General features: G+C 37.3%; 2 protein-coding genes across 2 annotated transcripts; one reads left to right on the plus strand and one right to left on the minus strand.

The window, feature by feature from the left end:
* The first annotated feature begins 403 nt into the window (after positions 1-403).
* On the plus strand, positions 404-2,211 carry LOC104453554. The gene is given in 7 exon segments (XM_039316528.1): positions 404-711; positions 873-1,002; positions 1,100-1,143; positions 1,267-1,377; positions 1,531-1,611; positions 1,700-1,806; positions 1,896-2,211. Coding segments are annotated over 7 exon segments (711 nt in total). The 5' UTR covers positions 404-613; the 3' UTR covers positions 2,036-2,211.
* A 139-nt stretch (positions 2,212-2,350) lies between these two features.
* On the minus strand, positions 2,351-3,292 carry LOC104453553 (light-regulated protein, chloroplastic). Its single transcript, XM_010068145.3, has 3 exons — positions 3,067-3,292; positions 2,812-2,970; positions 2,351-2,726 (listed from the first exon to the last, which is right to left on the minus strand). The coding sequence occupies exons 1-3, from the start codon at positions 3,240-3,242 to the stop codon at positions 2,651-2,653; spliced, it is 411 nt and encodes a 136-aa protein (XP_010066447.2). The 5' UTR covers positions 3,243-3,292; the 3' UTR covers positions 2,351-2,650.
* Positions 3,293-15,940: the final 12,648 nt, after the last annotated feature.

The following is a 15,940-nucleotide window of genomic DNA, read 5'->3' on the forward strand; positions in this document are numbered from 1 at the left end:
TGTACTAATATACTTAAAATACTAAAATACCTAAAATATGCAATATATAAATTTATATTATAGCATAGTATTAAAGTGGAATATATATTCTTACCAAAAAAAGTGGAATATATAAAAAAAATAAGATTAAATTAAAAAAACTAATTTTTTGTTTTTTGTTATTTTGAATATATATTGAATTTCATATATTATTTATATTAAAATATAATTTCAATTTTGTTAATTCAATATAGAGATTAGAAATTCTATTCACCTCTATTCCCCGCGTGATAATTTTATCCGATTCATATCCTTTCTATATCCGACTTCATGACTTAGGTAAACATCAAATAAGAGATAGAATAAATTTTATCCATACCGCCAAATAAAACCTAAGAGGTTTTTCATGAAGTGTCATCAAACACCAACAAATGTCTCTCGTCGTGACAACACAACCGTCCTCGAAGCGAATTCCCGAACACATTCATCTTCCCTCAATTTTCTCAAGAAAGCGACGCTCTGTCTTCGGAAAAGGAAGGGACCTTTCTGGATTTTGCAGACGTTTCCCAACACCTAAAACCAAAAGCAGCCCGCTCGTGGCATCGACCGAGCTTTTTGTCGCATCGAAACGAAGATGGCTTCGAACGTGAGGAGGTTCTTCTGCATGAACGATGCTGCCTCCTCCGCTACTGAATCTCATCCCATCACGCTTCTCTCGGGTCCTCCTTCCTGGTACACTCTTTCTCTCTGTGACACATGCACACATCAGATCAAACAGGTGGTGGGCATTCTTGTTTTCCTTCTGGGTCGGTGCAGAACCGGGGACCCAATGCATTGAGCTTTCAGTTCGCCGTACAGTGACCGTGCTTCCGCTGCTGCGAATGATGTTGCAGCGGGAAAACTTCTTTGCTGTTCCAGTTCGCTTATAACTTCGCGCTGCGGAGCGATTCTGACGATGTCACTGCTGTTGTCTTCATATGCAACCGTCGGAGATTGGAAGCTAAACCCCCTTATCTCTCTCAGGCACTAACTCCCTCCCTCCCTCTCTCTCTTTCTCTCTCTCATGTGGGTTGCCACTTCATCAGCCGTTGATTCGTGCTTCTGCCGTCTTTGTCTGTAGGGCATTGATCCGTCGTCCGGCGTGTTTGGGCGTATACAAATGAAGTGAGCAATTTGCTGAACCAGTCCCTTTACTTATTACTAGGCTACAAGAACAGCGTAGAGAGAGAGAGAGAGAGAGAGGTTATACGGTGATGTATGATACGTTTGGTTCTGCATTGATTCAAGATATGTCGAGGATGATGAAGCGGTTAAGAAGTATTTTGCGGCCTTTCACCTGCACGAGTCGTTTCCAGCTGCTGTTATCGTCGATGATTTTGGCGAACTGTTCGATGAGAGGTACCCTCTGGCGCGCTTGCCTTTGTGTGTTTGTGTCGCTGACGGTTTTCACTGCTCTCCTTCTGGTTGATTATCATCAAAGTGACTCGGACAGCTACCTCTGTGATTAGAATTCTATATAATTTGGTTTGTCTTACTGAAGGAATTGCCAAGAGAAATATGCTAATCCTCGGGGCGAGACCTTGCAATGGTCCGAACTTTGGCTTTGTGTCACAATGCTGTAATGCATGCTCGGTAATTAGACAATATTTACCATCCCTGTGCATTTGAACTCTGTTTTACTACAAATTGTGATGGCTATTGTCGTACATGACTTGCATAGCAAGCAAAGCCATTGCGAGATTCTGCTGGCTGATACACATCATGGAGACTCCCCTCGGTTGTTATATATCTATAAGAGATGGATTTCATCCATTTTCACAGTAAAAGGTTGGTTCCAGGATAAAACTGATTAGCTTTTTACTAAATTTTGTGTTATGCCGCATGACCCAATATTGCAATGGCTGTATGCGTCACAGGTGATGGCTGTGGGTCGTTTCTTCTCAGCAGCAGTAGCAAAACAGGAAATGGCGACTCCATTAGAAGAGAAAGTGCAAAGTACTCTATAGCTCTTCAGTATTTGTTCCTGGAGGCAATAGATGATGACTCCGAGCAGTGATATTTCCTTCATTGCTCTCAACCAGATATCATTTTGTTGGCTTGTAGCTATTGATGAAAGTTATGATCAACATAAAACATTAGCAGGGTTTTTTCTTATCTTTGAAGTTAGCGTCTTGATGTCATTTTGAATATCCCTTTTGGAGAAGTATAATACTGGGTTCATCAAGTGGAGAACTTCAGATCCTCTTGCATCACTTTCCTTACCAATACATCAATTTTTTTGGTAGTTGGAATATCTATCGAAGGTATCTATGCCAGATTCTTAAATTCTAAATGTATGAAATCCATACTAGAAGATATGAGCTGCTTCTCATCTCTGAAATATATTCTCATGATAGCTCCTGTTTCTGGTCAGAAGTATAGCGAAATCACTAGATTCCATAGCCGAGCATCATTCGACTTGAATGTGACAATTCACATGAGGACTACTCCAAGAACTAAACTCCCATCTTTATTCCAAGGTCAAGCCCATATTGTGGATGGATTTTTTAGGCATATATGCAGCTACAGGATGTCCAATTACATAACACGAAAAGGATGGGCATCAGAAGAGATGGTACACGGTGACATTATTATACCACAGCCGGCAGACTGATCTACAGAAGCTCTTCTCTCAGCGCACTCCTCTTTGAAATTCAGCCTCACAGAATTCTCCTCCAAGATCATCACAGGCCTCTCCTAGAAACACCCTGAAGTAAAAGTCTCCAGACTCAATATGCATTCAACAATCGAAATTGCCGAGTAATGAACAAGTTGGGGATCACGAGAGCTCACGTATTGGGGCTATCATACTCGTAGTACTCTCTGTCGACAGGCTCCGAAGAAGTCCTGGGTTTGCTGCTCCGAGGTTCAGGTTTCAGCTTCACTTCCGGATACATCTCCACATTGCAGGCCTCCCCTCCAACCGTCTCACAAGCCTCTGCTGGAAAGACACTGGAACACAGAGAGACAAGCCGAGGAGGACGCTTGCTGCCCGTGGTTCTGTATTCAACCGAACGGAGAAAGAAAGATGAGATGGCAGCAACTTACGAGGCGGTGGAGTTATACTCGACCGTAGACGTATCGGGTGCGATGGCATGTGCTTTAACGAGAGGAAAACGACTACTCTGTGGCCCTGGCATGAGCTTCCATGGGGACCCAAGTGACCTTTCGATGGACGCTAGCGGGAGAGACGGTGCTGCTGCGAAAATTACTGATGTCTGCATGGTTCTGGTGTGAGACTTGATGCAGGGTCTCAAGCATCATCCGGAGTCGATGCCTTCGGAAGTGCATTTTATAGGAGTGGGGTTGATGAGTTCGAAGAGATAAGATGAAGGAGATACTTCCGGATAGCGGATAAGGATTGGGTCATTTTCTGTTTGACTAGAGATGTGGTGGTGAGGCTTTCAGAGAGGCCACTCCGTCGCGGGTATTTGGCCATTTTGGGACACGATTGGGAATGGCCAAGGTCGATGCTTAACGCAATGTTCTCGCGCAACAGTCGGGTGATCTACCTAAGATGAATCGTGGCTCTGCACAAACCTTTCAGACTGAATCAGTACGGTGTCGAAACGAAATTATAGGTCTTGTTCGGTTTAGTTGCGGACTTCGGAAACCAATTCAAGAGGAAACAAAATTCAGCTTCTCATCATGAGACATCAGCTCGATCTGTGGGTACTTCAGCCAAAACGATGGTCTATGACAAGTTATAATGGATAAAGATGACTTCGCTCCAGCTCACTTACGTGTATGGACAGTGGGGGCTCACCGGCAACTTCCGAGTGTTGCGTCACCATCTCATCGTGCGAATCATTGAACGTAACAAAGGAGGTGGTTAGAGCGTGGGATGACAGGAAATATCGGGCTTTTCACGGTACCCATAAAAGATACGTCGCCAGCTAGCCCATTAGAGCATCTCGTGTAAGTTGTTCACCTTCGTTTCCCTGCAGATAAAAGAGTAACCCAACGTCCAAGAAATGAACTTTAGCCAGCAGGGTGAGATGGAGGCTGAAATCTCAAAGGCATCCGACCTTTGCTATTTCAAAGCATATATGATCTCCGTCCGATAACATCCTCATCTACCGTTGTCCATTGAGTCTATAATTTCTTTGGTAAGCTTCTCAAAATCAGCATTCCATGAGGCCAAACCACATCGACGACAAAATCCCAAACCATTTCCCTTGCCAGGGTACGTTTGAGTACTTACATCTTGAATAACGAACATCAACATCGTCAGTCGGGCCAATACTCACTTATGCACCCCATGTACAACACACCTCGTTCAATAACGCTCGGAAGCAAACTAACAGCTAAAGATCAGCACTGAACCGGATAGGATCATGCTCATAGAGTTATAAAGGTGCTCACAGTAAAAATATATATATTGAGCCAATCATTACATCATTTAAAGGTCTGTGTAGCCAGAATCTTACTCATTCAATCTAAATATATCTGATTTCATAAATAAATAAATAAAAGCTAAATAAATTCTAGAAAAGGAGTCATGGAGTACAAAATCCTCAAAGTTAGCACAACCTAACTTTGAAAAAGAAAAAGGACCAAAAACTCACTCTGAGAAAATCATAAAGTGAACTGGGAACAATTCCAGATAACCAAATGCTAATGCACCAAGCATTCTTCAGAAGTTAAAATCGACGAGTTTGATCCTCCAATTTCAGTTCATTCTTGGCTAACCATCCACCGAAGAAAAGAAAACGGGGCTCTGAAAAGCATGACTCTCCAGAAGATATGAAAACATCAAATGTTTGTACATCCTACTTCCCCATTCAAAAATCAAAGTGAGCTTCCTCCTCACTCCCTAGTGACCCACTTCTAATTACCATCATAGAGTTTACATCATAATAAAGCTTCCATCCCAGAGGAAAATTGCCTATAAAGAACTAATATACAGACAAAACAGACAATGGCCTAAAGTACAATTTCACAGCTAGACCAGGAAATGATGCAAACAGCATAGATATCACACTACAGTTCTCTTGATCAGAGGCTTCACCTTACCTCTCACCTTACAAATTGATGCTTTAAATTACAATGGTGACAATGGTGGGGACTGACTTCCACAAAATCCTGTGGGGGCATATATCTTTATTACGTTATTTTAGATAATAGTATCCAAATAAGTCCAAGAGGATATAATTATACTATCAATTATTTATTTGAAATTTACATTGAGTATAAATATTAATCATAGAATCAAGATGTTGAATTAATCTAAACGATGTCATATCAGTGCACTAACAATATTATTATTTTGAACAATATATGAATAGTTATAACAGTTACATTTGTTATTTAAGCAATCTTTATAATGACACTGATTGTCTATACTATTAGAATGATGGGTAAAAGAGAGAGAGAGACAAAAAGGTGCTTTGGAACAATTCATTACGACTTATAACGGTTTTAATTATATTATAAGGAGGTCGTGTCCCGGCCATTACGAAACTATTTTGTAGGTAATATAGGAATAACTATTATCACAAATAAATAACAAAATAGATAATAAATAAACGATAAATGCATCGTAACAAGCTATATTGTAATAGCTATTATTAATATCAAATTTTCCATTATTGGGCATCATATAATAGTTCTGTTAATCAAACAGAAATCCAACATTGGCATCAACTAATTTCCGTTATCCGAACCGGCACGAGCAAAGGCGTATCGGAACCATGTCAGCAAGTGGGGTAGCAGGCGCACGCGTGGAGCCATTTCTTGCTTGGATTGGGGATGCATTTTGCCTTGACCGAACCATACTCCTCAGAGCAGTGCCTCGTGCAGTCGTAGAAATTGCAGCTGTGCTGCTCGAGGATCTTCTCGCACACATTTTGCGCATCAACACGTACATGGTTGCTGCTGCTGCAAGAACCTGCACGGGAAGCGACTCGGGGTTATCAGACATACGACTCATAAACTTGTGTCTTCGACACGAACAAACAAACGATCCGGTCACACGACATTATGAAAAGACACGTCCAGTCGATCCGTCGCGTTAAAAGACCGACTTTCCGGACAGCAAACCCGTGCATGGTTACGTCCCACGAAGAAACTTGAAACTATTTCCATCATGCACTGTACTGCACCATGAGCTACGGCTTTGAAATAGCTGAATACACGAAAGACATGCGAGTTCAAGCTGTAACCAGCGAAACAGAAGGAGAGATCACGTAGATGGGAGCGAGAAGAACCGGAAACTATGCCTATCGTGTACTGTACTGCATCATGAGCTACGGCTTTGACATAGCTAAAAACACGAAAGGCGGGAATTCAAGCTGTAACCAGCGAAATGGAAGGAGAGATCATGCAGATAGGAGTGAGAAGAACCTGAAATAAGCATCACCAGGACGAAGAAGAGCGAGAGCTTCACCATCTTCGCAGAAAGCACTGCAGGTATGTCGTAGTCGCAGCTTCTGGAGCATGGTCAAATTATAAGATTTCTTGGCATCGTTTCTTCCCTATGGAGGTTCTCCCTTCTTGCCATAATCATCGATTTTGAAAAGGTAATTTGCATTGTTCACACAGATTTCCCCATCCGCGACAGGAAATTAAAAGCGGGTTGAATATTTTTTCGAGATATTGCGTATATTATATCTTATTAATATTCTAAAATAGATCTCTGTAAAAAAAAAAAGAAAAAAAGAAGAAGTAATTTCGGAAATAAATCTCTCCAAAAAATTAAAGTTTAGAATTTCAATAGATTTCATCGATTTTGAATAAGTAAGTTGCATCATTGTTCACTCGGTTTCCCCATCCGCAATAGGAAATTAAAAGCGGGTTGAATATTTCTTCGAGATATTGCGTACATTCTAATTGATTAATATTCTCAAATCGATCTCTGTAAAATTAAAAAAAAAAAAAAAAGTAATTTCGGAAATAAATCTCTTCGAAAAATTAAGGTATAGAATTTCTATAGATGATGAGGTGCGAAGGATTGGAAGGTGAAAAGGGTGCGCAGAAGCCATTGACGAAAGGCATCCAGCTGCTCTAAGAAAGCTTTAGTTACAATGACGTGATGATATTCCGGCAAAGTTGCAGCGATGTCTAAACAGGAATGAGGAAGACGAGGAAACGATGCTTACAGAGATGTATACTCTTTGCTCCTCTTCGTTCACTGATAAGACTTCTGCCACACTAATTTGACTTCATGGCTGTAATCACGAGGGTGAGCGGTCCCAGATTCATACGAGTTTTATTAGGAATTTGGAACTTATCGGTTACAATAACTTCTTATCTTTCAAATCTTAGATTAATTATTCGTTAAACGATTATAGTGAATCGTCACATTTAATAATTACTACTTATAATTATAATTCACTAGCTACAACTTATATTTAGACACACACAAAATATAAAACATAAGAAAAATAAAAATATCAATCATAAATAAAAGTTATTGGCGGTTCAAAGTATACTTCAAAGTATACACTCATAATTAGACGCCATGACATATCGCAAAATCATGCGAATGCGAAGGCATAGATAAAAAGTAAAAAAAAAAAAAAAAAAAAACACACACACACACACAAAATTTGACCTTCCTCAATTTTGGAACCAGAACCAATGTTATCCAAAATTCTTTGATTTCGGTTCTACTTCCGAATCATGCTCACCTCTAGTAACGATCCTCTTTTTTATAAAATAAAGAAATCAGTTATATCGCTCGAAATAATTAAACAATAAAATATTTTTTATTATGGACAATGACTTATAAGAAAATATTTTTTTACAATTCATTTTCACGGAAAAAGAAAACTTGTCATATATCTTTATTACGTTATTTTAGATAATAGTATCCAAATAAGTCCAAGAGGATATAATTATACTATCAATTATTTATTTGAAATATACATTGAGTATAAATATTAATCATAGAATCAAGATGTTGAATAAATCTAAACGATGTCATATCAGTGCACTAACAATATTATTATTTTGAACAATATATGAATAGTTATAACAGTTACATTTGTTATTTAAGCAATCTTTATAATGACACTGATTGTCTATACTATTAGAATGATGGGTAAAAGAGAGAGAGAGACAAAAAGGTGCTTTGGAACAATTCATTACGGCTTATAACGGTTTTAATTATATTATAAGGAGGTCGTGTCCCGGCCATTACAAAACTATTTTGTAGGTAATATAGGAATAACTATTATCACAAATAAATAACAAAATAGATAATAAATAAACGATAAATGCATCGTAAAAAGCTATATTGTAATAGCTATTATTAATATCAAATTTTCCATTATTGGGCATCATATAATAGTTCTGTTAATCAAACAGAAATCCAACATTGGCATCAACTAATTTCCGTTATCCGAACCGGCACGAGCAAAGGCGTATCGGAACTATGTCAGCAAGGGGGGTAGCAGGCGCAGGCGTGGAGCCATTTCTTGCTTGGATTGGGGATGCATTTTGCCTTGACCGAACCAAACTCCTCAGAGCAGTGCCTCGTGCAGTCGTAGAAATTGCAGCTGTGTTGCTCGAGGATCTTCTCGCACACATTTTGCGCATCAACGTGTACACGGTTTCTGCTGCTGCAAGAACCTGCACGGGAAGCGACTCGGGGTTATCAGACATACGACTCATAAACTTGTGTCTTCGACACGAACAGACAAACGATCCGGTCACACGACATTATGAAAAGACACGTCCAGTCGATCCGTCGTGTTAAAAGACCGACTTTCCGGACAGCAAACCCGTGCATGGTTACGTCACACGAAGAAACTTGAAACTATTCCCATCATGCACTGTACTGCACCATGAGCTACAGCTTTGAAATAGCTGAATACATGAAAGACATGCGAGTTCAAGCTGTAACCAGCGAAACAGAAGGAGAGATCACGTAGATCGGAGCGAGAAGAACGGGAAACTATGCCTATCGTGTACTGTACTGCATCATGAGCTACCGCTTTGACATAGGTAAACACACGAATGTCGCAAATTCAAGCCGTAACCAGCGAAATGGAAGGAGAGATCATGCAGATAGGAGTGAGAAGAACCTGAAATAAGTATCACCAGGACGAAGAAGAGCGAGAGCTTCACCATCTTTGCAGAAAGCACTGCAGGTATGTCGTAGCCGCAGCTTCTGGAGCATGGTCAATTTATAAGATTTCTTGGCCTCGTTTCTTCCCTATGGAGGTCCTCCCTTCTTGCCATATTCATCGATTTTGAAAAGGTAATTTGCATTGTTCACACAGATTTCTTCATCCGCAACAAGAAATTAAAAGCGGGTTCTCCCTTCTTGCCATATTCATCAATTTTGAAAATGTAATTTGCATTGTTCATACAGATTTCCCCATCCGCCACAGGAAATTAAAAGCGGGTTGAATATTTCTTCGAGATATTGTGTATATTCTAACTGATTAATATTCTAAAATAGATCTCTGTAAAAAAAAAAAAAAAAGTAATTTTGGAAATAAATCTCTCCAAAAAATTAAAGTTTGGAATTTCATAGATTTCATCGATTTTGAACAGGTAAGTTGCATCATTGTTCACTTGGATTTCCCCATCCGCAATAGGAAATTAAAAGCGGGTTGAATATTTCTTCGAGATATTGCGTACATTCTAATCGATTAATATTCTCAAATCGATCTCTGTAAAATTAAAAAAAAAAAAAGTAATTTCGGAAATAAATCTCTTCGAAAAATTAAGGTTTATAATTTCAATAGATGATGAGGTGCGAAGGATCGGAAGGTGAAAAGGGTGCGCAGAAGCCATTGACGGAAGGCATCCAACTGCTCTAAGAAAGCTTTAGTTACAATGACGTGATGGTATTCCGGCAAAGTTGCAGCGATGTCTGAACAGGAACGAGGAAGACGAGGAAACGATGCTTACAGAGATGTATACTCTTTGCTCCTCTTCGTTCACTGATAAGACTTCTGCCACACTAATTTGACTTGACGACGAGTGGGTGAATTATAAAAAAGAAAGAATGTCATAAATCTATTAGAATTGTGCCATTCGGTTCATAACGTTTTTGTTTTTATAATCAAGTCCTAATTTTTTTTGTAATTATGTTAATTAAATCCATCTGATTAAATTTGGTCAGCTAGCACTAGCTTGGCACGATCGATACTAACGTAGCATAGCCGACGTAGCCAATCAAATTTGGCTAGACGGACTGAATTGACAGATTTGTAAAAGATTTAAGATTTAATTGACCAAAAAAATTTCAAAACTAAATTAGCACAATCTCAATAGGTATGGGACTTTTTTGGTAACTCTCCCCTTGACGGTTTATTGGCTATAATAACCCTCTTTTCTTAAAAAAAAAACTGTCATATCATTCGAAATAATTAAATAATAATTTTTTTATCATTGACAATAATCCATAGCAAAATATTTATAAAATTATTCATTTTCCATTAAAAAAATTGCATCCTATATTTAAATTACATGATTTTAGATAATAATATTCAATTGAGTCCATGAGGTTATAATTATACTATCAGTTACTTACTTGAGATATACATTGATTACAAATTAATATTGAATAAATATAAACGATGTCTTGTCATTGCACTAACGAAAACATAATTTTAATTGTTATTGTTAATATATGAATAACTATGTAACAGTTACATTAGTTATTGGGGAAAGCCACTGGGAAAATATAATAGCCTTTAACCTAATAAGGGGTTTAGTGAAATACAAAGACTATTTAGTAAATTGTAATTAAAAAGTGATTTCATAAAAAATTTGGGAAAATGTTGCTTGGTATATATATATTTGGAATGTCCTTTAACATGATCAATTTAAGTTTTTTCTATTTTAATTTAGTTAAAATTGAAAAAAAAAACAACGATGGTAGTCTTTATATTTTCATGTTGAAAGTAATGTAAAAAGGACATGATAACAAATTTATAAATAAAAAAATCACATGAGAAGTGTCGAAAATAATAGCGATCTTAGATCTACAAACAGTAAAGAAAGTATGCTGAGCAATTAGCAAAGTTAATTAGAATATGAAAATAAAATTTGTTGTTCATGATATCATATGGAAATTTTTATCTAATATTGGCATGTGATAAGAAATATGTCTCTTATTTTGCAACAAAAAAATTAGACATGTCTCTTATTTCTTGTTCATTCGGAATGGACAACTGAGTAGCTCTTCACTTTAAATAACTTCATCAATTTACCCAACTAATCTCAAACCTAAAAAATCACTGGGAATGGACTAAACAACATAAAACTTCTCGGAGATTGATTGCAGAGCAAGCACCCCATTAACACATTCGTGATGGCAATAATAATGAGTTTCTGCTCATGTTCAAAGCCTTGTCGTGCCAGAAAATTAAAGAGCTCGGATTCTTGAGGAGCAATGGACTTCTTTTGTGAACCTCAAATTTCTGACAAAGTCAAGGATTAGCCTTAGAAAAACTGTTCTTCCCTTAAGCAAAAGTACAATCACAATGTCTTAATTCACAAGCCAACGCACGTATTGATATATACTGTCATTAATATTCCAAAAAACTTACAAGAGAAGACAACTCCTAGTAACTGCTCGGTACAATGGAAATGAACATTCAAAGCTCAAGATTCATCCTCGGAAAAATGGAAAAATGTGAGCAACAGACTTTGATTACATCACATCAAGTAAGAACGACATAATAAATGAATTAAAGCATTATCTCGTAGTATTCTATTAGCACTAGCAGCTTCTATTGATTCCAATTATTCCATGACTTCAATCCCAGAAGGCCGCTGGTTAGGAGTCCTTTGGAGGCATTTTAAAGCAAGCTGTGCTATTCGAAATGCAGAATCTATACATGTGAGGTATAAGGACCGTATAAATTCGGTTCCCATTTTCCGGCAGGTTGCAACATCATGAGCAACCAACTTAACAAACAAAACTCAAGAACTTCATATTCATCATATTGCACCTACTAACGATTTCACCCAACAAAACAACTATGACGAAGAGACAAGCAAGCAATACCCTGGGCAGAGGGAACTTATAAATCCAATTGCCCAACATTAATCAAGCTGTGACATAAGTATCATCTTCAGGCCTCTCCAACATCAACCAAATAAGCATTGAACATCAATGACTCACTAGAACAAATAACTTCATCATTCTTCAAAATCCTAATTTCCAACAGTTGCTTGCTGCCATCATAGAGCATTACCTATCATATATTCGACCATCAATCACAACATGGACTAATCTTCCCAAAACAAGCTCAATCACGAAGAGTATTACAACCAAAAGCATAGAATAGAACAATCCATGATAATAGACATAATAAAATCCTAAGCAACATTGAGCGGCTGCGATTCAATTTAACCGAGCAACCTAAAGTTAAAAAAAAAAAATGGTGACAAATCCATTGTCATTGCACTTTTGACATATATTAGACATTCAAACCGAATTATGTTCTTCTTATAATTTTCTTTTTTTTTCTTTTTTCTTTTTCCTATTATCTTCTTCTTCTTCCTTCTCTAGGTTGGTCGCCAGCCATGATTGTAGCTAGTGAGACTAGGTGAGGTCCAGCGAACTCACCAAAGTCTCGTCAAGGCGAGGCGAGATCCGACGAGCTTGCCAAAGACTCACCTAGCCAGTGCAAGCCTCACCAAGCCTATAGGGCTAGGTTCGTGGCTAAACAAGCTGCCGGCAAGTTTACCGGACCTCGCCCAACTAGTCGTTAAAGATGGCGGAGGAAGAAGAGAGAAGGATAAAAGAATTAAAAGAAAAGTTGAAAATTATTCTGGAGAATAAAAAGTTACTTTTTTTTACTTTCTTTTTTTTCATATACCATACATATATGATACAAAAATATAATTCTATTCTAAATCTATTCTTAGAAAAAAAATGAATTTTTATTTTCGAAAATAAATAAATTTATCAAACAGATTTTTGTTCTTTTTTATTTTGAACAAAAAAATAGAATTAGTTATTTCCGGAAATATTACCAAACATAGTCAAAGTGACTCAAGGTATCGAGACATAATGGTCATCAGCTCGAGTCCTCAACAAGAAGAAACAAACGATGCAGTCACACAACATTATAAAGACACGCGTCTGGTCGGTCCACCTTTTCCAAACAGCAAATCTGTGCATGGTTAAGAAACTTGATATTATGGCTATCATACATTAAACCGCACCATCTATTGTACTTATGTTAATTCAGTCTTAAACGTTTCAATTTGGCCAATTTAGTGATAAGCATTTTGAAATCTTGACTGAAACTACTATAAGACACACCATCTTTTGTAGAAAGCACTACAGGTATGTCGCACCCGCAGCTTTTGGTGCGTGGTCAATTTATAAGATTTCTAGGTTTCGTTTCTTTCCTATGGAGGTTCTCCCTTCTTGCCCTTCCTATGGGGGTTCTCCATTCTTGCCATATTCATTGATCTTGAACAGGTAATTTGCATTGTTCACACGGATTTCCCCATCCACTACGGGAAATTAAAAGCTGGTTGAATATATCTTCAGGGTATTGCGTATATTCTAACTAATTAACATTCTAAAATAGATCTCTATAAGAAAAAGTAATTTCGAAAATAAATCTCAAAAAAAGTTAAAGTTTAAAATTTCAATAGATGATGATATATTAAAGATTTTACAATTTGAAATATTTCCTCAATAAGTTCATATATAAGTGGATATCAAAGTATACAATGTAATTAATTTTATATAAATCTATCTCAATGCAAGCTAAAGTAGAATATAAAAAATAAAATTAGGGAAAATTACCCAAAAAACTAAAAAAAATATTACACTTAAATTAGTTCAATCTTAAACATTTTAATTTGATCAATATAGTAATAAAAATTTTGACAATTTGGCCAAAAACGACTAACTAGACATCAACCATCCCGCACAAACACACCTAATGCTTGTGTAAACAATTTTCAATTTTTAACTTTTACTTTTTAAAAATTTCATTTTTTTTTATTTTTTCATTTTTCTTTTCTTTTTTTCACAGTGTCAATGAGGATCACCAATGACTTCATGGCCCCACGATCGTGTTAAGCTCTCGTCACATTTGGATGAGGGCCTTCACAACCTTGCCAACCGCAGGTGAGGCAGCCCTCACCCAAATCTGGCAAGCGCCTTCAAGGTGGGCAAGGGTCACTAATGACCCTCACTAGCATAACCAAAAAAAAAAAAAAAACTATAAATACAATAAATAATTCAAATTCTTTATAAAAAAATTTATAAAAGTTGTTCACGCCAACGTCGGTCATGCCACATATAGCATCCACATTAATGATTTCTAGTCATAATTTGCTAGAAGAGCTCAAGTGACAAATTATCACAAAATTTAAAATTAAATTGGTCAAATTAAAAAGGTTTAGAAGTAAATTAGCACAAGGGTAATAAATTCAGCTTTTTTAAAAAAATTACCGTAAAAATTAGATTATAGATACTATACTTTGTCGATAAGATAAAGATTAAAATGGAATCATAAAAAGTTGTTCCCTATTTTTGTAGGTTTGTTTCCCACTCCGAAAAATAATGGAGACGTGGGAATTTTTTTTCAAGAATGTTCAAATATCGTACAGATTTTATGTGTATATCGGTAAAAAAACTGAAATAAGTCCATCTACATTTTTTCATATTAAAGTAAACTGAAAAGGAACGTAAAAAAAAACTTCACTACGATCCATTTAATGTAAGAAAAATCAATTTATTCAAAATAAAGCTCGCATGTGAAAATATATATCATAAATGGTCACACTCAAAAAGCACCTGATTAGAAAGGAGACTTCTTTCCTACCAAAAAATAAAGGGGACTTCTAAAATCTTTTCCTATACACACAAAATATATATATATATATATATATATATCAATCAATCCTAATTTTATTATACAAATACTAATTCAATCCTAAATTTTTCAATTTTTTTAAACTTTTGTCATAAAACTTTATACAAATTCTAATAGTCTTTCTAGTCAATCTTCGTAAAAAATTACTCACGTAACGGTATGACGCTCAAGAGCCTATTTGGTTACAAAGAATGAGTCGAGTGAATTTAATTGAGATTCTCGTTCTTTCTCTAAAAAGTGTTTGGCAGCGTAATAGATTGTCTGCGTATGAGTTGAACTGAAATTGGGGTACTACCGTGACATGACCGCACGAATTGCCAACTTCAAGCATCGTCAATCGGAGACCTGGCGAAGGAGTTAACAACGAAGGCAAACGACGACAACAAATCAAAGCTGAGAAAAGGAGTGTCAAATTTTATTTGCTCGTCAACACTAGTGTAAGCACAGATCATAGATCTCTCAGAAAGAACTATTGTTGGGATTGTCGGATTCCTAAAAACCGGATTCGACACTAAATCGAACCCCTAAAACGAATGCGAAAAACGAGCCCGGGAAATTCACATGTATCACCGATCCTAAAGCACACCACGGAATCAAGCGTACCTTGTTAGACGTAGATTAAATACTAATGCTGAAGATCAAGGAAAATTTTCTGATCCCGTTCGATCAAGGGGCGTGCCGTTGCTATTAGGGGGAGAAAAGAGCGTATTTTTCTTTTCTGTTTCTTTCTTTTCATGGAGAGAGAGACGCACGTTGCCTGAAGGGGAGAGAGTCTTTCACGTACGTACGCTCATCCAAAAGGTACGTGCCTTTTATTCCTTTCCCTCAAAGGGTCTCCTCCGATAGACGCAACCCTTCAACGTAATATCTTATTCAAAAGACGCAACCCCTTAACGCACTCTTTCATCTGTGGGCTCTAATCTTGCGGGCCAAGCTTTTAGGCCCAACATGGGCAGACGGATCAACTTAGGCCCATCACATTAATTAATAAAACCATCAACCATGAACACGCATCGAACGATGTCAACAAAGGTAGCAGGCGCACAGGCGCGAGCCCCTCTCTTGTGAGGATTGGCAACGCATTTTGCCTTGACAATCCCGTACTCCTCTGA

Source organism: Eucalyptus grandis, chromosome 7 (genome assembly GCF_016545825.1).
Source record: "Eucalyptus grandis isolate ANBG69807.140 chromosome 7, ASM1654582v1, whole genome shotgun sequence".
NCBI classification, from domain to species: Eukaryota; Viridiplantae; Streptophyta; class Magnoliopsida; order Myrtales; family Myrtaceae; genus Eucalyptus; species Eucalyptus grandis.

Bases quoted from the DNA above. Each gene is read 5' to 3' on its own strand.
- LOC104453553 (XM_010068145.3), bottom strand. From the start codon at position 3,242: ATGCAGACATCAGTAATTTTCGCAGCAGCACCGTCTCTCCCGCTAGCG. The intron at 2,971-3,066 runs GTAAGTTGCTGC...TCTGTGTTCCAG, and splicing joins GAGTATAACTCCACCGCCTC to TGTCTTTCCAGCAGAGGCTT. The intron at 2,727-2,811 runs GTGAGCTCTCGT...CTTTTACTTCAG, and splicing joins GAGTATGATAGCCCCAATAC to GGTGTTTCTAGGAGAGGCCT.